The 21,939-nt window shown below is 45.2% G+C and overlaps 1 protein-coding gene across 1 annotated transcript in view; it reads left to right on the forward strand.

Moving 5' to 3' along the window:
* LOC116433442 (uncharacterized) overlaps positions 1-21,939 on the forward strand; it is a 42,608-nt gene that overhangs the window by 6,227 nt on the left and 14,442 nt on the right. The window contains exon 2 of the mRNA XM_031991530.2: positions 17,003-17,268. Within this exon, the coding sequence (XP_031847390.1) occupies positions 17,106-17,268 (163 nt within the window). The 5' untranslated portion in view covers positions 17,003-17,105. The remainder of the gene's footprint in view (positions 1-17,002; positions 17,269-21,939) is intronic.

Genomic DNA, 21,939 nt, shown 5'->3' on the forward strand with positions numbered 1-21,939 from the left:
AAATTTCTTTCCCTTATCGTGGGCGGCGCGAACGCTCAGGATCCAGGAGTAGTGCATTTAAACGCGGCTGAAACCGCGTTCGCTCGCGGCCCTAAACGCCCGAGCCTCCGTTTCTCCCAGATAAAAAACGTGCCAGATAAAAAATTATTCCTTTCTCTTGGTCCGGGCCTCTTCTTATCACGACCCTTCCTCCCCGCCTCCCCCTCTCTCTCTCCTTTTCTCTCTGTCTCTCTTTCGTCGTTTATCTTACGCGTGAAACGATAAGGGAGTGATATAATGGTATAGTAGTTTTCGACTGCTGTTTCCGTTCTTTTTTCCGTTTGTCCGCCCATTCTCGATAAATGATTTATTTATACGGTCGGCGATTAAGCTGGAAACGGGATAACTTAGGGTGAACGCGGAAGATATAAGATTCGGAGGTAATTAAGATCTAGTTCGAATTCGGCCGGGTGGAGCGTGATTTCGAATCTCGATGCGCGTCGCTCGTTCGAATGGAAGATAAGGTAATTATATTTATTTCGTTCGCCGGACTAGAATCAAACATTTCGGAAAGATAATATTGTTTGTATGATAAAGGAAATACTTGGAAGGTTTTCGAGCGTGAAGGGTTAATGATTAGTTCGAGTCGATGGCATCAACGCGTTAAGCGTCGCGAAAATCTTGAGCGTTTTTAGAGTTATTTTATAGTGTAGAAAAGCGGGAACAATTATTAATTATTCAGCGTTAGAACCGTCGCATTACACTATTATCAGCTGAGCTACGTTGTGAAACATTTTCATTCATCTTATGTAAAACAATCGGTTTTCAAGTAATTCTGAGGCGTCGGTCATCGGTGACTAACATGGCGCTTAACGTGTCAATCCGAAGATTCAGCGAGATTCGCGAGCAGATGTCCACTAACAGTCAGAGTCATCGAGCAAATAGATAAGGAATCGAAAAATTCAAACGACGATCAGACACGAGCAATTTAAGTCGATACATTCGGCGAACAGATGAGACTGTGCGCAGACGATCGTAAAGGGGCGGAATGGAAATTCATAGACCTCGTAACCCGAAAAACTCCGACAGTTTACACAGTGTACCGAATAATGGAAATGTTAATTGCGCGTGTTGCGGACAGTTTAATTATCACCATATGGTCCGCCATATGGCAACACGTAGATCGTAAACCCCGTAGGATGGGCGGATCCTTCATTTTGTTTGACTTTTATTCATCATGAATTATTCCGAGCCGCGTGTCTCCCGTGTACCGATTAAACATTTATTTACATTTCCATACGCGTCGATTCTAGTCGGACGAGAATACGATTTCCCATTAACCGAGATCCTACGCGAGCAATTATAAATGAAGTTTCTTTAATCAGCGATCGAGAGGAATCCGAGCCGTTCGATATGTAGAAAGTATTTCGTTAGAATGTTCCCAAAGCGCTCGTTTCGCTTGCGTTTCGCTTGCGTTTCGCTCGCGTTCCTCTTGTACGCCTTTTTGCCGATCAAACTGTTTACGGATGCACGGAATTCATTATTCAGCGATTACGGTCGATCGAAAATCCTCCCCTCCGCGGTCGGTTCTCACGATCTTGACTCGCTGGGATCGATTCGAGCCGTCGAACAGCCATCTTTACGGCGGCCGTTCAGCATCGAAAAGTGAAATCTCCATTCTGTTTTGCCAAACACTCGCGTGTCGTTGGTATACACTGTCGAACGAACGGGCCGGGTTGTCTAACCGTGTCCCCTGCCTTTTCGAAACGCTCGCCTGGGTTATAAAAGGCTGGACAGGAAAACAAGCACGGAAAATGTCACGGCCTTGTCTCCGGGTCTCTCCCGTACCTGCAGCGTCTCTATAAATATAGACCGGTTAAACAATTTCCCTGATAGATGCGCGTCACGAGCATCGACCGTAACGTGTCACACTTCTTTTTGGGCTGTAAATCATCGGTTTCCCGTTTCTATTTTTCACGGAAGCTGCTGATCACACACCACGTCGTAAACGTTCAACTTGTTCATTTACATAACACGAAATGAATTTCTGCTCGGTCGTAAAAATGAATTTAGCGAAGATTCAATCGATTATAATGCGAATGATGCAACTTTTCGGAGGGTAGTTTCATAGCTAATCATTTCTATTCCGTCGTAAATCAAGAAATACGAAATTCTCCGGCTGATCGTCCCCGTCAAGACTATCAACAGATGAATAATAATAATAATAGATTCTCTTATTGCACAACACAATCTCGTTTCCACCGAAACGTTTGTACGGAGATTTCGCGTAACGGGTATACTCGTGTAACGGTGTTCACCGCGCCGAAAAATCTTGAGCGTCGCGTTAAAGCCTACTTTCTTTTCTCTTTTCCTCCTTGGTTTTCGCTGGTCCGTTCTCCAGCACTCCTCTGTTACCTTTGTATCTTGCCAATCTTCGGGCTCGACGCATTCGAACACCGGGAACACGGGTGCTCCCGTTCCCCGGCCGGCGCACGGCGATGCCGGTCTTATCTCCTTTTGTTCCTCGCCGGCACACGACGCGAATTCAATGTCAAAGGCGGGATGGAAATAGCTGGTCGCCCGAGAAAGTGCTCGACGAGTATCGATTCTCGGTTTGGCGATAGGTCTCGCGTGCGAAACGCATCGACGCGGCGTGCGAGATCTTAGGTTCACCGTGCCTGTAACGTTTCGACGAACAGATAAGGAAGGAAGGAGCTGTAAGAGAGTAACATAGATGAACTGACAGAAGTACCAGACGGGAAATATTGTGCCTTTCAAGGCACGTGCGTTCATACATGCCTGGCATTACGTCCGTGCGAGGCTTACTGTTTCTACTTGCAGTAAACACCGAGGATGGTACGTTATTACTTGGTTTCAGTTGATCTCATTAGCCAGGAACTATCAGTTCGCGACGAATTATTGCTGGCAGACGAGTAATACCGTGGCATTGTCGATTTTACCGAGTACCAACGCTACTGGAACTAATCAATGACGAACAGTTGCAACAGCTAAGTGGTACTCGAGCGAACGCGTGCACAATGAATGTTCAACGCAGAGAGTTACTCGGGAACGAAGCCTTTTATCGAAAACCTCGTTCCCTCCTTCGCGTCGTATTCTTCTTTGACGATATCTGCGATGGAATTGAATCTTCTAATTCCGATGCAACAAAGAACATCGTTATTCCTTTACTCTATCTCGTTATTAGACGCAGTATTCTTCCGTTTCCGCTCTCCGAACTCTTCGTCGCGAGTAATAAAAGACGTTTATCAGGGTAGCGACACAAAGAATTTCTAATCTAAACGGACACAGGTTACCGAAATAATTAATTAATATTACGCTCTCCCTTGTTCCCCGGTGGACGGAGACGTTTAATTAACGACTCTTTCAGCCGGCGGTGCTTTCGCCAACTTTGCTCTTCGAGATTTGAAGCAGCCGTGTCAAGGTCCCAATTCCAGTGAAAAGTTCCGCGTGTAAATCAGTTACAAAGAGCGTCGCAGTAAATTTCAATGCGGAGCCGGGAGGAAAGAAAAGACAGAAAGGGAGGAAAGAAAGGGGGGAAAAAACGATAGAAACTTTATTATACCGTTTTATGGCGGAGCGAGTTTCTCAGAGTTTCAAATTCCCTTAAGAGATTCCTGCGTTTCCCTTTTGTTTGGACCGAAACAATTCACGTGGAAACGTTAAAGCGCTGCCTCCGAGGCGTGAATCCGAATCGTCTTAGAAATTTCCGTCCCGCACCGCTTTCCACTGTGTCGCAATAAGCGTCTATTATGCTTCGTTATGAACTGGATTCGAGGACGTGGATCTCTTCCCGCGTCGCCCCGTTCGCCGGCTCTTCGGACTTTCCTCCGCGAATTGTTTGAACAACCTGACCAGGTAGGCCGTTCCCTTTCCACACCGTTTTCGTACGGTATACCGAACATCGCCGACGTGGATAATCTTCCTTCAAGGTGATCGATCACTGGATTTTATCGTTGACATAGTTTTGATTAGCGTACAATTGACAATTAAGTAATCTCTACAAAAATATTTAACCCTTTACACTCGAGAGGTGACTCTCAGTAACCATGTGACTCCATACAACAAAACTGAAGTTGAATATTTAATATCTCAAATTAGAGTTTGCACTGCTACGTGAAACATTTAAATAGCACCTCTGTTGCTTAATTTATCTATGAATTATCGTTAAATTAGTTTCAAACCATACGACCTATATCTCGTCAGAAAATGTTGAATATTTCCATTGAGAAACTTTCGAGTGGAGTTAATACGGATTATATTCAGTTGCTTCGGACATTCATTGCAATATTCAAGCAAAACTATCTTCAAGATCACTCATTCAATCCTCCCGAGGTATCAATAATTGCGAAACAAAAATGTCGAATCCAGTAATTTCCAGTACGGTAATTCTAATATTAAAAAACACCTCATCTAATCGTGGATCTGCAAAGTAAATCAGTGAATAATCCGGTAGATAAGCCGTTAAGCATACTCTTGGTATAGACGCAACGAGTTGAAGGGCCACTCGAGCGAAGTACATACTTGCGCATACTTTTCAATTAGGATTAACGATTACCGTTAAATTCAAGGACCCGGCGCGTCGGTTAAGTTATTCGCGGGCGGATCGAGCGAACAATGGTCCGCGAATCGGACGAAGTGCGAGCGGAGCTGTTTCTTGCGGGCCCGTAAATGGGAAAACTTTTCCGATATGCCCGTTCCCAACGAGCGCTAGCCAATGACCTTGGCGCCGCGGCGGAAGAGAAAGAGAGAGTGTAGGCTGACGTCCGTCGTATCGGCATTGCTGTCACCGATTTCCGGTGTTGTTCGATGAGGCATCGAAAAACTCCGAGTTCTGCTCAGCTGATTGTCCGTTGAAACGGTTCGACGCCGTTTCTCCGCTTCTCTCTTCCCACGCGCCGCGTTTCATCGGTGGCTCGGCTTTCCTTGGTCCTCGGCTGCTGGCAGTACGCTTCCGTTCCGTTTACGCGTATCGATAAAACACGATACTTGCGTAACTCGTACGGGAAGACGGGAACCGAGCCGTGAAGAATGAAATTTATACATCGGCGTTGTGTAATTGCAACTTCGTATTGGTTCGGATGTTCTCCTTATCTCCGATGGGACACGATTCAACTTCGACTGCTTATCGAGGCTTCGATCGATTCTGTAGTCTATGGTTCGGGGAACTTTATTTAATCGGCTGAAGGAATATGCGTGTATCGTTGGAGAGAGGAATCGGTAGATCGAGTGGCGAAACCATTGTCCCATTTCTTTTCCTGCATCCGTTAGCTTACTAGTTTAAATAAATTAGCTAATTTCTTTCACAATTTCTTAATCAGACACGAATCCTTCTAAACGAACTCTCATAATTTCCATGAAGAGAATTAAGACCTCTAATTCTATATTTATATTCTCGGTTTTATTCTGAATTCTACATTCGTATATTTATTTCCTCGCTCTCGGTTCTGTACTCAGACTACACGTATTTCCCGTCGACCGTCGGTTCGGAAGTAGACGCGTTACACCGGGAAAAACAGCGTCGCTCGGTCGCGTTGTTTATTTGCGAGAACTCCGGGGGAAATCGAGAGTAATAAGCGGTTCGCGAAACAAAGGTGGGTACCGCTCGCGCGTAACGAGCCACACACACGAGGAAAAATAGGGGTTGTCCCTGATTCCGGCCGGCAATTTGCCTCCGGTGACGGGAATGACAGTCATCAAGAGAATTTCTCGCGGTAGGCAGCCGCGAGCCGCGATCCGCCGTTAGTCTCTTTCGTTCGTCGAGGGATATATCGTCGACGGCTACGACCCCCGCGCGTTTCGCCAATCGGCTCCTAACAAGGACCTCGAAGGACACCTGGTTTCCTCGAACTTTCTCGCCTATCGGGACGCACCGACATCTGTTTCGAATTTGCTGGCCGCGACGGGACCGAAGACAGGGTGGTAAATTAACCTTCGCACAATGAACGCTGGGTCAGTTCGACCGTTGCCGCGCGTCAACCTTCAAACGAGTTTTCATTTGCAAACGAGGAAAGTATTTCCCAATGAGAGAAGATTCGTAAGACTTGAACTATAAACATCTGAAGTTTCAATTGAAAATTCACGTTCTGCTATAGGGTGTTGAAGGATATATTTTCGAAAGAAACGATAGTTCATAGGTCCGTCGAAATGCAACCGACACGGTCCAACTCTTTGCACTAAATATTCAACTCTACGCATCGATGCACGAAATACCTGTTCCTTAATTCACGTATGTTCTCATTACTCAACTTCAAAAAATGCCGTCTGTTTCCCATCGGAAAATGTTGGATGCTTCTCGTGAAACTCTTTCGAGTGGCTTTACGCTAATTAGTCGCTAACGAGTCGCTACGCTGCGAACAGCACGCGTGCTTCGCGTTTCGTAACGACTCGCATGATCGTTATTCGGATGAAACTGTTCGAACGGCGATCGGCTTCGAATTTTCCCGTACCCTGGAAAATGACTGCTCGAGGGTCGACCCTTTGTCCCCGCGTTCGGCCGAAATCGGCCCGTAACGGCGGGTGGCCGTCGAAGATAGAGCCTTCCGAGGGCCGCTCGGCGAGGGGGATCCCGGTAGTAGCGAACCGTGGCCCTCCCATTCGCGATGACGATAATTGGCTAATTAAGTCACCCTCACGGCTCGACCGTTGGCCCCGCCGCACACCGCGTGTGTTCCGGTAATTCACTTCCAGGCGTCTCTCTTCCTGTGACACAACAATGTGGGTCAACCGACGCGTGTGCCATAAACCGCCGCTGTTAGGCTAGACGTCGCGCTACGTTTACGATCGCTGCCGTTTCGGCTGCTGTGCACTTACACGCTGTTAGCGGAACTATTTCGCACGGTTAATGTGTGATCTGTACAGTAATTGTAGGAATAGATTAGCTTCGGTTTCTTCGGACATTATAGTATTCGAGTGAAGCTATTTTTTTTAATATTTTTATATTTATATTTAATATCATTCCGAGTATTCGATGCTTCGAAGACATCGATGATTAACAAACACATCGAAATCAGTCGGTATTTATATCTAATACCACAGAACGCTAAAGCTACCGTACCAGTTCAGAACGACTGGTTTCGGTTCTTTTCGCAATCATCGATATCTTAAAGCAATAACATTCGAATCGAATATTCGAAGTGATCTTGGAAATAGTTTCACTTGAATACTATAATGAATATCTGAAGAAACTGAGAGTAATCTATTATTATAATTTTTAGAGGAATTAAGAGTGTCAAAGAATTGACTAAAATAACCAAATACAAGTAGAAAATATACAGCGACAGATTCGGAACAGAACTCGATAAAATGAATACCCAGTTCTTCAGTCAGCATCTCAGTACTTTGTTCAAGCTGTAGTAATCGTGCTATCTCGACGAGCCTTGAAAATTACACCGTCATTCAGATCTAATTATCCCGAATCGTACAGTTGAAATGTTATTGAAACAGCCTCTTCGTACCAACGAACCGAACGAACGGCGAATAAATTCAACCCGATTGTTCGATCTCCGAATAACGAATAATTAGTTATCCGTAATTTTTGATTCGCGATTAATACGGGAACGTTCGTTGGAATAAAACGGCCAGCGTCGAGGAGGGAAACGAATTGGCTGCACTTGACACGCGGCGCGCGGTGCAGGCCCCAGCCAGGAATTCGTAGTCGGCTCCCATTCGCGAGACAGCCGAGCAGACTATGCAAATAACCCGTGAAACCGTGCGCGCGGTCTCGGCGCACACGTGAAAGCAACGTTACTGCGTGCAACGGTTGTCTTGGTGCACCACATTCTCGCGCACACGTGCAGCTCCGCGCGTTCGCGGATGTGCAAGGTGTCCTGGAAAATCGGACAGCCTCCCGTTTCTTCTCCGTCCGTTCGTCGGACGCTGCGAACAGATTTTTACGTTGATCGACGTCTTGATTGACACAATTTGCTTAAAATTCAGCGGAATTTCATTAGGGAATTTCAGGGATATTTTATTAACCAAATGGATTTAAGGATCCCCTGACAATTTGCCAGAAATTCTGTGGGATTTCATTAGTAGATTTGAGGGATGTTCCATTAATTAAATGGATCTAGGGATAATCTCCCTACGATTTGCCTATAGATTCGACAGGACGATTAATGAATTTGAGGCTATTCCATGATTCGTCGATCGAGCTTCGAATCGAAACGTGGAATTGCATTTCCCAAGAACTCTCGGGAAATTCGAAACTTAGAATCATCGCTAATAACGGGGAACGGAGTAGACGATTATCTCCGCCGAAAGCCTCGATACTCGATCGAACCGAGATTGAAAAACGAAGGGCACTTCGAAGATAGGAATTAATAACTCAACAGGTGATCGAAAGCTGAAGTGGTCATTAATAACGGAAAATCTTGGAAAATTCGAAACTTGGAATCATCTGTAATAACGGAGAACGGAGTGTATCGAAGCGAGATTGAAAAACGAAGGACTCTTCGTCGATAAAAATGAGAAACCTAGCAGGTGATCGAAGGAGAAGGTTTCCCAGCGATGAAAGGCGAAACTCAGACGAGAAAAATGAAAGGATCAGTCCACTTTCTTCATCCTTCTCCTGCTTCTTTCATATAATATCTTTCTCTCTGATTTTTCACCAATCATCGAGTTCCTGCGGGTCATCGTCGTTTCCCGTGAAATTTCGCGGAACTGACGGTCAACGAGCGATACATTTTTCCTCGACACTCCGTAGAACGGTAGCCGATGCGTGTCCTGCACGTACACGCGTGCACTTAGAACGCTCTCGCCGATACACAGGAGTTACACGGTATATAAGCCGGGTGATACCGTTTGCCGGGTACATCGGGGAAATATACGGACACGTATCCACCGACATTATCGCCACCTTAAGCCCATCCCGGGTTACGTCTCGCGCGCGGAGAGAGGCCTCTAAATATTGATTCGAGGGAAATTATGTATGGGAACTGTGCAACGTCTCCCATGAATCTTGCAGACCGTTCCCCGGTACCAATGGGAATTTTTCTTCGCGTCTATATATTCCTCTTTGCTACAGTCGCCGACACTTGACCGATGCTCGGACACACCTGGAACTTTCCCTTAACTCCGGGGCTCTTTTAACCCTTTGCGCTCGAGGTGGCTCTCAGTCGCCACGTGATTCGATACAAAACTGTGAAGTTGAATATTTAATATTTCAGATTAAAGATTGCATTGCTACGTGAAATATCTAAATAACACCTCTGTTGCTTAATTTATGAATTGTCGTTAAATTAGTTTCAGACAATGTGACCTATATCTCGTCAGAAAATGTTGAATGTTTCCATTGAGAAACTGTCTCTCGCTCGTCGTTTGATTTAGAACAAAATGGTAAAATCTTGTATATAATATTCAATTTTGTACAATGTATCGTTGATTTATAATTCGCTCGCCTGGCCGATCTTACTTCCTCGTACTCGGACTTACAAATAAATGTAGTTCACTTGAATCTCTGCTTTATAATTTACCAACGATCATATCCGTCGCATTTAGTTTAACACGATTTTCCAGCGGATATTTTAGAAAGGCTCGCCGTTGCAAGAAGCTTTTAAATAAATTCGCCCGTTAATGCGCATCCTGGAGTATTAATGAATCGAAAAGCCGAATAAATGAATTTTTGTAATTCGCAGACGAGAGCGTATTAGGCAACTCGGCGCGGCGGTTCTAGTGTTAATTAATCTCCGCGATATCGCGTTTAATATTGCTCCTCTTAATTGCAATTAAAAGAGAAATACGGCTTCAGTTACAGGAACCGCGATGCGTATGCATATTCATTCGTTCGTTCGGTGATTATTTAATTCAACAGTTGTTGTTCAGCTCGAGGATCCCCGTTATTATTCCCCGATCACTGTTCGCTGAATTTCCATCATCCACGATGGAAATGTATTCACGATCGAGCCGATCGCTCGGTGAATTGATTGACTCCTGCTTGTCGAAACGTTGCGTACGCGTGACCCGTTCACGGTGATCCATAGACCGCGTTTTATGCATCTCGAATTGCACGGGATGCTCGTGACGCGTTAAACTATACAAAATCCACGAAGCTTAGCGATCTTTGTTACATCTCCTAGGAAAGCCCGTGTTATATTGTAATTTTCTTCTCCTAATTGCATTTGTAACACTTGCTCCATGAGTTTGCTGCATACCGAGTGTTACAAACATTATTCGCTAAAGGTTTACATCGATTTTGATCGATTCGATTACTCGAATGTCCTAGTTGTCTATTTTTAACCCTTTGCTGTCTGCAGGTTCCACTATGGCAGTATTTATATTACATACTTTAACACTGACTGCCACGTTTTAACGTAATTTTGAATATTGATTGTCTTGGTGACGTATCGAAAGTTTTATTGAATGTGTGAGATATAAAAGTAGTAAAGTAATCGTTACGAAGAATCTCGCCTCTTCAGTTTTATTAAGCAAACTGTTTCGATTGTATGGGAGTTTTGATAATTATTTACTTGGCAGTCAAAGCGTTAATAAATAATCTCGAGAAGACTGCCCCAAGATTTGCTGCACTGCTTTGTTTCAAGGACATCGCTTTGTCTAGGAGGAATAGATGCGATGTACTGTAATAAAATAGAATAATACAAACTGTGCAACAAACGTCCGTAAATTCACCGTTGAAAGCTGAAATGTCCAGGAAGATCCGTTGCGCGCCGATCTCGAAATCGAAGACCGAGGGAGCGCGACGCTTGTTCATTTCGGATTCATTTGGGTCAGCCGAGAATGGCCTCTCCTCTCCGCATCGTTGGTACCACACGCTAATGGTATAAATGAGACCTTATCCTGTTTTTTGTTGGAACGGACACGTTCGCGTGAGCACGCACAAGCAGTTCGCAAATGGTTCCGGACAGTTAGCTTTTCTAGCATGGAGCGCACCGGTGGATTTCCTTCTTTCTATTCCATGAAAATTTCAATTCTCCCTCCCCCCCCTTTTTCCCCTAACTCTCACGTTAGCAACCGGACGCTCGGCTGCGCGTTCTTTTAATTCTCTTCTCGGCGATTCGCCTTTGTTCCCGTTATAATTCGACAACATCGATTCCCTTCTATTCGAACGTTTCCACGTCGGTTCGTACCTTAATAACGAAAACAACGGTACCTCTATAAAACATTGTTAACACTCGTCTGATCCATTGAAACGCTACAATATCGAAGTTTTAATGAACACAGAACATTGGTCACCGACGCGACAAACGATTCGTTAGAAGCCAATGTTAAGTCCAGAAGAGAAAATTTGAGAAAACTAATTCTGCTTTGAAAATAATTAAATAAAAATTGATAAATATTCCTAACATCCCCATAATGTAACAAAAATACCACCATAAGTTTAGCTCTATACGTCACTTTCGTCCGAAGCATTTGTCCTAACCACTGATCCTCTCTCGTCTCGTCGAGAAAACGGTCGTTTGGCACTGTGCGTCGCGTCGGTAGGAAACCGTTCGTGTTCAGGATCGATTCGCGCCGCGATCGAACGCGGCGGTGTCCGATTGATCAGCGCGATTCCGTGACCGGAGCTAATATTAATCGAGAACGGGGAGGTGGACGCTCGGCCGGAGTCGGCGCCGCCGAACGGAGCGAAGGAACTGAAATTAAATTAAAACCGTTTCACGGAATAATGGTGTCCCAGCCGGGTATTACCGAAGGAACTAAACTTGTCGATGGGCCATTGATACGGTATCGGCCGATCGTTAAGCGCATTCCGGCGGGCCGCAATCTTCGAGGTCTCGAATCGGCGGGCTGTCCCGGTAACGAGGAGACGTCCTCTCTCGGCGCTCGGCCGCAAAACGGGCCGCATCGACAACTATTCCCCTCGATAATGGCCTTTTCCCGGCGACCAGATAACGAGCGAACGCGGTCTCGTCATTGTCCCGTTTTAACGCTTTAAATGCCAGCGCGCGCCCGGTTTCGGGAAACGGTCCGGGGGAGGAGGCGACGGCCATCCCTCGGATCATCGTTCTCATCCATCGCGCTCGAACCGGCGCGCGTGAAATTCGATACCCGTGAAAATCCGAGGGAAACGATCTCGACTATTCCGCGAAGACAGGAATATTAACACGTCGAGCGGCGTGTCAGTCGCTGGTGACCGACGCTTCTGAATGACTAAAAACCAATCGTAACGTATAAGACAACCGATGTGAAATAAATATGTCTAACAACCAAACTAGGTTGATAATAGTGTAACGCAAACGTTGCAACGATTCATAATCGTTCCTGCTTTTCTTTGCTACAAAAGACAAACTCTATGGGAAAACGCTTAAGATTTTCGTGGCGCTTAACGTGGTAACACTAAAACTACCAGAAGGGTCAAATGACCCGTGCTTGTAGTTTTAGCGAAGTCATCGTTTCGATCACTTCTGCTCGAGTTGTCTGGACCGTCGGTCGTTCTACAGTATTTTTACTCGATAGAAAAAATGTATTTTTAGAAAAAAACACGTGTCTCTGTTATTCTCCTCGTGAACCAGATCGGCTTCGCGCTCGCGACGTCGTCGCTGTTCCACGTGGCCGCGTGCTCGCGAGGATTCGGTGCATGGAAAGTAAGCTTCTCGAAATAATTAGAGGATCTCGTGTCTCGAGAGCAGGAATCAAGTGGAATCTGCATTGCACGAGCCTCGGTAATCCGAGCGGCATTCGAACGTTTCGACGCTCGCGCTGAGCACGGATTACCCTTTTTCGATCGCTCGGCTGTCCGGCGAGAACAACGGAATCTTCGATTTTCGCTGTGCGCCGAGTCGCTTCTAGCTAATAACGTGGCCAGGAAAAAAATCCGAGCCTCGAGAACCATTGATGCGCGATGTTGGATCGTTCGAAGGGCATTTCTTCCTTTTTCCGTAATTTGCTCGATTAACGGTTCCTAACATTCGAATTAGACTGAAAGGAGCTGTTCGAATAATTAGCATGTTCCTATAGAATAGTGCAAGAAGAAAATTGACCCTTTAAAACAATTACCTAATATTCTACCCCTGAATTCTCCTAACAGTTCTAATCGATAGCCTTCGTTAAGCTCTATAAAATAATCGTTTCTCTCGGTTTCGCGATACGATAAACAGAAAAGCAAGTGTTTTTCTTTACTCTTGTACGCTTTGAATTCTTACGAAGTTCTAAATAATTCTTAACACTAGATTTACGGACATATATTCTACAATTTATTCTATTGTTCCTAAAATCGTTCGTTCAGTCGGATTTTGGAAATTAGAGGTGTAGGAATTGACAATTAGGATACATTACACAAACATTTACCAAATAATGTTTACGAGATCCAATATGCGTCAAACGTACGCATTCCGTAGATCTAGCGTGAAACTACAAAATAGAATGTTGACGGAGCGACAAGAAACGGTCGTTCCAGAGGAGGGGACGAACAAGTGTTTCGACAAAGAGTCTCGGAAGACATTGTGTTTTCAACCGCAGAGTTTCCTGGGTCGCGCGACCCGATAACAGCGATTCGGTTGGCAGATTAAGCGAAGTTACAAGATCTGATAAGAGGTGTCCCACACACAGCGAACCGATAATGACGAAGGCCAGGATTATTTGATCTGCTACAGGCAACTCGGGGACTGCCTGTACCTGATACGGATAACCTTGAACGCACAGGATCTGATAACTGTGGGCCAGAAATCGGTGAATGCGGTAGATAAGGACACCTATTTGACTCACGTAACTCAGTGGGGAAGCCGATAATTGCTGTGAAACGTGACGATTGGCAGGGGACGCGGAAGGGCGATTGACTAATAGGGTCTGCTTCTAAGTTTCAGCTAACTTCGACTAAACGCCGACAGATAAGAAAAGCACGAAGTGGTTGACGATTAGGTATTAACCAGTTAACGCTAAAACTACCGAGCACTTGAGATATCAAACTAATGAGATATCGATGAAATATTCTTAATCACGTTTGTACAAGCATTATGACGAGAAATCAAATTAAATCTTACACAACAGTCGAGCTGAACGATCTCTCGCCGAAAATGAACCCTAGATTACCAGTCTCTCTTTAAAATAACTATCGCGTCTATTTATACCCGCGGAACAAGTGCCTGCTGTGTATAGCTCATTACTCTAGAGTTCATTTCCTGCAGTCAACACTAGTGCAATCGAGCGTTTAACGCGATTAACATGTAATCCTTATGAAAATTGTAACGATATAATCGCTCTCGTCGTATATTGATCACAGTATGGAAGCGAAGCTACTTATTGTTCGAATCATTTCGAATACTCAACGCTTCCAAGATATCAATGATTGCGAAACAAGGAAACTGGTTCGCAACGATTCATTCTGAAACCGAATGGAACGTTACCGAAGCACCTGCACGAACCGTAGGTGTATAAAGATCCGTGGCCCATCGATAAGTCTGTTCTCGGAGCGGACACGTGGCGCGTCCCAGAAATCAGTTCCAGATATCGGAGGAGGACAGACGTAGAGTTCGCGCTCGCTAAGTCGGCCGAAAGCAATCCCATTTATTATTCCCCGTGGCATTTCTCGGCGCGAGATCATCATATTCGCCGGTTAACGCGGCGTATCCCCCTTCTTCGAATCGGCCGTCGATACGTAATATTGCGGAGCGGCCGTGTCGAGAGTGATTCATCGACCTCTGTTTATCTTTCAGCCTTTACCCTAGACTGCATGTCTCTTTACCGCGGCCCCTGTCATCGCGGCGTGTGCACTCGTAAAAACAGATGTACAGGCTGTCGGGAGATGACTCGATGCACGCCGGAACGGCGCAGGGGCAACAGGCCTCTTCCGTCGAGTGTTTTCTTTGTGATTTCGCTCGGCTACGTGAAACTCCATTCGAGAACGGAGAATCACCATCGAAAATCGGATGAAAACTGACCGATCGAAGCCGCATTTCTTAGCAATAGACCGCTGCTGGCCTGTCCGTCGAGCTAACGTCGGGATAGTAGGTCGGTTCATAAATCACTGGCTCAGAATAATAGTCTAACTGCTTCAGATCAGAAAATCTAGCTCACGCGTTAATGAACAGTTCAGTGGAAAGTTGAAAACCGTGGAAGCGTTCGAGTGTCGAAAATCTTAATTAACACGAACTACCGATTTGACACGGTGAATGTGTAATCTGTAAAAATTGTAACAATAGGTTATTCAGTTTCTTCAGACAATCATAGTATACAAGCGAAGGTATTTCTAAGGTATCAATAATTGCGAAACAAACAAGTACTTCTATTGTTAACCTCTAGTACCATACATAACCAAACTGCTAAATAAATCTTCCGAAGCAGCAGAATTCAGAGAACAAAGTAGACACAAATTTCGTTCAAGCCTCATAACGATGCAGAAAGAGCAGCGCAAAAAGCGCGCATTATTTTCAGCTGGGCGATAAATAACCGGTCCCAACCCTCGCGAGGTGACGGAAGAAAGCGTTCGAAAGGTCAGATCTTTGAGAAGTAGCCGGCGACGTCTCCGGCACACCTTTCATCGGCGCTTGAGGATGAAAAAAAGTGAACGGCGACTGGTTTCCGAAAGAAAGTCCAAGCTCCTTTATTTCGCGCGTTGCGTCCAGTCCGCAGTTTTACTTTACTTTTGGATCGATCGATCGGCAGCTTTCACCGCCGCTCCGGAGCGCGGTTTTCCCGGAACGATCCGCGGGCCTGGCGATCGCTTTAACGAAGATGCTTCGGAGTGCTTTCACTATTCCCGGTATCGGGACTTGATTTACGGCCGGCCGTTTAATTGCGGCGTAATCGCGGCTCGTTCGGTGGCTACGACCTCCTCGAGCGTCGTCCGCGGATCGCGTTCCGTCCGCGTCGATGCGTGCACGGTTTCGCGCGACGGCGAACGGAACCGATCGAGGCTCGATCGCGATAACGTCCGATACGGGACTTGCAAGCTCTTGGCTCGATCCAGCCTCGCGTTGCGACGAAATTTGTTTGACCGATCGGGAAACATGGGGATAAGGAATGAATGGGAAATGAAAGTAATGAAAAATGGGCAGTAAATACCGAGTAAGTGACGGATGGTAAATAATGAACGCATTAATAATAAGCGGGGCTGATAAGCGGAGGATGATTGTTCCATCGAGGCGTTAATCGACTCGCGACCCTCGGAAGACTCGTTCGACTAAACGACAATCATTCATACCAATCGAACGATGTAACGCTAATTGCGAAGGAAATAAGTAACCACTAGTCGAATAATAAAAGTCAAAATGTCCTAGACACGCGCAGAATTTGGACTGGTAACTTGGAGAAAACCAACGAGCCGTTCGAGAAACACAATTAATCCTAATTGGAATTTTCGTGAATTAGCATCTCTCGTTTGCACAACCGCTCGGTGGTTGTCGAGCGAGGGTTCGCTTACCATGTGAAAGGGGAATCGTTAGCGGAACCATCGAAAAAGTCGAACGGTACTCGGCTGCCCCCTTGAAGTGTCCCCTGCGCCAGCGTTCGCGCTTATTTAAAACGGCCGTCGACAATAGGCCAGCCCAATGCGCCCGGCGCCATTGTGCCCAGGTTAGAATAGGGTGGCGCGAAGAATCGAGAGGCGTGCGTGTGGCTGATTAAATATTTAACAAGCAGCGGATCCTTTGTATTCTGAGCCGGCTGTCTCCGTTGCGGCGTGAATCACGTTTTTTCCGTTGCCGCCGCGGCGATCGTTTCGAGCCCCGGCAATCTGCTTACGAGTCAATTAACGGGGAATCGTTTTGCGAGCAATCAGGTATCGGAATGCGGTATCTCGTTGCGACGGATATACCGGTGGTTCGCTTTTAACACATCGCGTACCGGCTAATTTTCAGGAAACTGAATTGCACTGACGCCGATTTTGGCGTCATTATATAAAAACGAGATTTCTCGGTGCCAGTTAGGCAAAAATGAAGGGACTTATCGTTTGATGGATGGGTGTTAATCTTCGTCTAACGATGTTAACCTCTTAACTTATAATAACGTTAGATTATAGAGCTACCGCAGGCATAGAATATTCCTAGAATTTCTCCGATGATCATTACATGTTGATTAGACGATTCGATGTAATCGCTTGGCAATTTTCCAGAGAGGAGACGTTTATCCGAAGATGGGGTTGAAGCGACGGCGCAACAAAGAGGGGACTCGATGAGGTGATTAATTTTTCGGCGGCCGAGGTGGTGTAGAAGAAGATGATGACTGCCATGGCTAGGTTGCCTTGTAAGCAGACTTCGCCTTCGCAGCAGCAACGGGTGAACAATTTTGGGAACAGTCGAAACACCTACTGGGACATGCAGCCCAGGAATCCGGCACCCCCGTACGTCAGGAATCATCATCGGCACGTGGATCATACCGGTAAGTCCGTTGAACCATCGATGTCTACGACAACATGCTTAGAGGAATATTTACTAAGCTTCTTAGAATGTTTATCATGAGATTTATTAAAATATTTCTTGGAAAACGTATCAGAATATTTCTTGTGAAATTTATTGTGAAATTTATTGGAAAACTTGTTATACCACACAAAGTACTGTACATTGGATATTTTACACATGCTTTCCTGTTAACCTTGTGCAATTTCACACTTGCAAAATTCTCATAAACGCACGAAAGTCTGCAATCTCTTCGTAATAAGCTTATCAGCAGACTGTAGGTCTTCATGGAAACTTATGGAGTTCGGACGGAGAACGATCTCTTCCGAAAGGTACCATAGAAAGCGATGTACTTCGCATATTCTGCATACTCCTCGGTATCGCGTGCGGCGCGCTTTCGAATTTCCCATAAGTGCATCAAAATCCTCGGTCTATTTATTAATAAACTCGCGGATGTTTGCGATCGCTCGTGACACGCGTGGTCGAGCGTACCGCCGTTAACTTGAAACTTCAATGAAGGTTAGCAAAGTTTTTATCTTATTTTTAATCGACTGGAATAGCTCGTTAAAGAGGTTGGCTCTTCATCTAATTTTCATTGCGGCTCGTTCATCGAATACACTCGGTTTTCTACACTTCACTTTAACATCGAATCGTCGTTCGACGAATAATAGAGTCACTTACTGTTTCTTCTTAGAAATTGTTCATTTTCAGAAACTGATGAAGTCCCATGAACTTCTCTGAGCATCTTCCATCGATCCATCGGTACGAATTCACGGGTGACGAGTGCAGAGGTCGAAGGGTTGCGCTACGTCGCGAGCCGACGTATTTATTCCCTGTACGCGTATCGCCTTTACATTGACATTGAAGTTCAAAGTGTCAGCTTTTCAAGATCAGCCTTTTTTCTGCATTCCGCGCAACCCTCGGAGATATAAAAAGAGACGCTGACCGTGGGATAAAAAACTCGCGCGTCGTCCATTACTTCTCCCCCGTTGAAGAATTCAGCGGAACGCTGCAATCGCGTGCGAAAAATATGTCTGATCTGCCAGTTTCACGTGCAGGACGACCGGAAGCTGCCGAACTCGTTTGAAACGGTTCGAACCGATCCGAACCCGGCGGAAAATCAATTCGGCGGCACGTGCGGCGAATTCGCGGCTCATAAAACCGTTCATTATTCACACCGTGAACCGCGCAACCTTACCCGGGAAAGTTTTCTATCCTTGAACGATGTCCCTATCGACCGGACCCGTTTTATCTTCACCCTTCACCGTTATCGTCATTAATTATCCCTTTCGCGGCGAGGGGACAAACACACTTGAACAGCCTGTCGATTCTAATGATCTTCGGAGCGTTCGAGCATTTATTGACACGCCGCTACCGTGTCGATTACGCCGTTGTTGGAACAGTTTGTAATTGAAACGTGTTATTTGGATAGCTAATAACGCGTATGGAACGAGTACGTTAATTATTCGTGGACAATGAATTTAATACTACTCCGTGGGTGAAGATTGTTTAAGGTATACCAAACCTTCGCGGATACTGCCGCATTAGATGAGTAATAAGTTAAATAGCTTAGATAATAGAGAATAAGGAAACTTAGTACTTATATAATAACTTAAATAATAGAGTAGTTAAATTATTTATTTGCAGTTTGGTATTGGAAACATAAGTTTCATCTCGATGAAATATCGACGTTTCTCCGCGAAGGACTAGAACTATCGAATAGATTAAAATCTATTTAATTTATTCCAGTTATTGAACAGATAAATAAAATACTAGAGAAATTGATCCAGCTGTGCAAACTGAATTGCAAGTTAATCGAAGTCCTCAGTAGTTGCACTGTTGCGGTTTCTACAGGACAATTTCAAAGACAGTTGAACTGCTCGGCAGTTGCAATGTTAAGATAAAAGGTCGTTTGTTCACGAGTGTTGTTCACTTTCAATGAGTGTACGTGTTTCTTGCCTTTCCGAGGAGATTTCTCGGTTATTTTCTCGAATGACGCGGCGGTAGTGTTATTATTTTTCAAAGACAGCGAGGATTCGTCGCGGTTCAAGTGCACCGTGCAACCGCCGCGTTCCGCGCGTCTAGACACGGATTTCTGTCGCCGCGGAATCCGCAGTTCCTCGAGCTAGCTGCTGGCTCATCTGTTTTCTTATCTCTCTTCCGCCGCGATTATCGCGGCTCGCTTCAGCCCCGTTTCAAAAGAAAGTCCCCCACACTGTGTCGAACACATGTCATCGGCTACCGTGACCGACACACGCGATTTCGTCGACGTAACGAGCGCCGAGGAACGCAATTTACGGTTTCAGAATCGAGGATACTGCTGGCGATGCTTTCGTTTTGAAAACTGAATAGCACGGCTGACGGTTGTTTCATTTTGTTTCGGAAATTGAGAATAATGGACACCATTTTCGTCCGAAGCATTGGGAACAATATCTTCATTTGTGGTTCATACGTGTTCCAATTAAAAATTGTACCACAGTTTGTCAGGTAATGTTTCATTTAGATTATTCAATCCATAATTCATAATCTCGCGTTTTCTCCTGTACGACTGATAAATTTAGATCTTGGAATTCTGTGAATCAACGTCGTTGATTAAGTTTCTCAGGAAACTCGTGTTACGTAAACACAGACATCAACACTAGAACCACCGAGTAATTCGATTAAATTCTACTAATTTTTCTACGGAAACTCCAACATTGTTACTCCAGCATATTTCTAAATCGATTTCATAACTTTCCTCATATTAGAGAAGCATCTGTTTTTCCTCGATAATTGCAGCGGAATTTAGGAATTGCTGATTTCGACCCATTTGGTAGTTCTAGCGTTAACCAATCGGATCCGACGCGATTTACTTCGATTTTACGGTGTTCGCGAAGGAAGCGTTACTTACTGCTATGATTTATCGATTCCTAAATTTCTTAGTTCGTTCGCCGAGTCCGTGTACCGAGTAAATTATACGCGAAATATCGAATTACTCGACGCATTTAACATCGACTTCCATTCCGTTCCATTGAATTATTCGAACTCCGGCCAATTCTTTATTCGATTTGAGCGAAACCGTACAGCGCGGAGAGGCATCGGGCGGGGAATCGACATAGATACGCCGTATTACCGTTAGTCATTTCTGATTACCTTTGAACGATAAGGAAATCATGTGATATTCATGATAATTCCTGACCTCCTTCTTAAGTAGCATCATCGAGCCATGATTCCTCGAGATTTTCCGATTTTAACCCTCGATCTGCAATACGAACCTTTCACGATCAATCTTGATTGTCCATTGTTTTCGCTGTTGTGAATATCGGAGCAAATTTTAAGACACTTGTTACAGTGTCGATAGTTCGTATCACTGTTCGATGGTCGGACCGACAAAGTTCGATCCGGAGAAATGAAAAGCACGTCTCTCGCGTGATACGTCGCAAGCCACAAAAAGTTCCTCCCGATGTCACGCCGCCGAGTGTCAAACAAAAACCAAAGGAACCCCCGCCCGACGCGGCTTCTTTTTTTAGAAACGTCTTACTTGAAGATTCCTCCAACCGTGTCAAGGGACACGGAGCTTCTTATAGCGCTCGTTTGTTAGCGTGTGGTTAAAATGGCCCGAGCGGTTCGTTCCTCCGAATGTTCAGCTCGCGTCTAATTATTTTTAGCGATCCTTGGACCCTCGATCCAATTCCTCGATCGCCGTTTCTTATGCGCCAATTGATTCCTACTACAAATATCTGCCCTTTCGAATCAGTGGCGATAATTGACGCTGCTGACCGAGAGGAGCATTAGCTAAATGCGAAGCACAGTCATTTGTTTCCACAAATAACCCTAGATTACTCCAAGAAACAAAAATATTAAACGTTGCATGTAGTTTATCGGCAAAGGTATTCGTTGTCTTGCGATAATTTCAATTAATTTTACTTAGATTTCTTGCGAACTAATTAACGTTTGATGACTTTCGAAGTAAAATGTATATGTAGTACACACTCGATTAGCAAGAGGGTGAATTTCAAATGCAAAACCTATATAGATCCTGCGAGACAAGACTCAAGTTTCCTTTTTATCGTTATCGGTGCGCCTTATCACTGTTCCGTTCCATTCTTCGCGTTATTCCATCGATTCCGAGATGAAACGAAGGACTGTCCAGTTTTCTGGGACACCGGCTGCGTTTCCCTCGCAGAAGCCATTGTGTTTCGACACCGAGTTATTCGAAGTTTCTTTCATCGCCGAGTCACGCCGCGGCAAAAAGCAACGAAATGGGAGAATTACGGAGTTCGCAACTTTGCTCGGCTACGTCATCTATCTCCGCCATTTTTTCCCGAGCGTGCCCTCGCCATTATCGCGGCCGGCCGTTTTTCTCTGACCTTCAATTCAAAGGGAACGAATTCTCGCGCTTCTTTAATCGACTCGAACGAACCGATACACCGCGCCGTTTAGGGGAGTAATTTCCCCGTTATTAAAGGACATTTTCATGAAACGAATCGATCAAACGAGATTTTACGTGGCTCCGATTTCCCTTTTATCGAACGATCGCGCGGTAATGAGGGTTCATTGAAGTTTCTCGCTGCAGAATTGGAGGAATTAAGGTAAAGCCAGTAGTTGACCGGCTAAGACAAATTTTCCGCGTGAATAACCGTGAACGCTTGCTCTTTTTAATTACAAAGCGGAC

This window comes from Nomia melanderi, chromosome 10 (assembly GCF_051020985.1).
Source record: "Nomia melanderi isolate GNS246 chromosome 10, iyNomMela1, whole genome shotgun sequence".
Lineage (NCBI taxonomy): Eukaryota > Metazoa > Arthropoda > Insecta > Hymenoptera > Halictidae > Nomia > Nomia melanderi.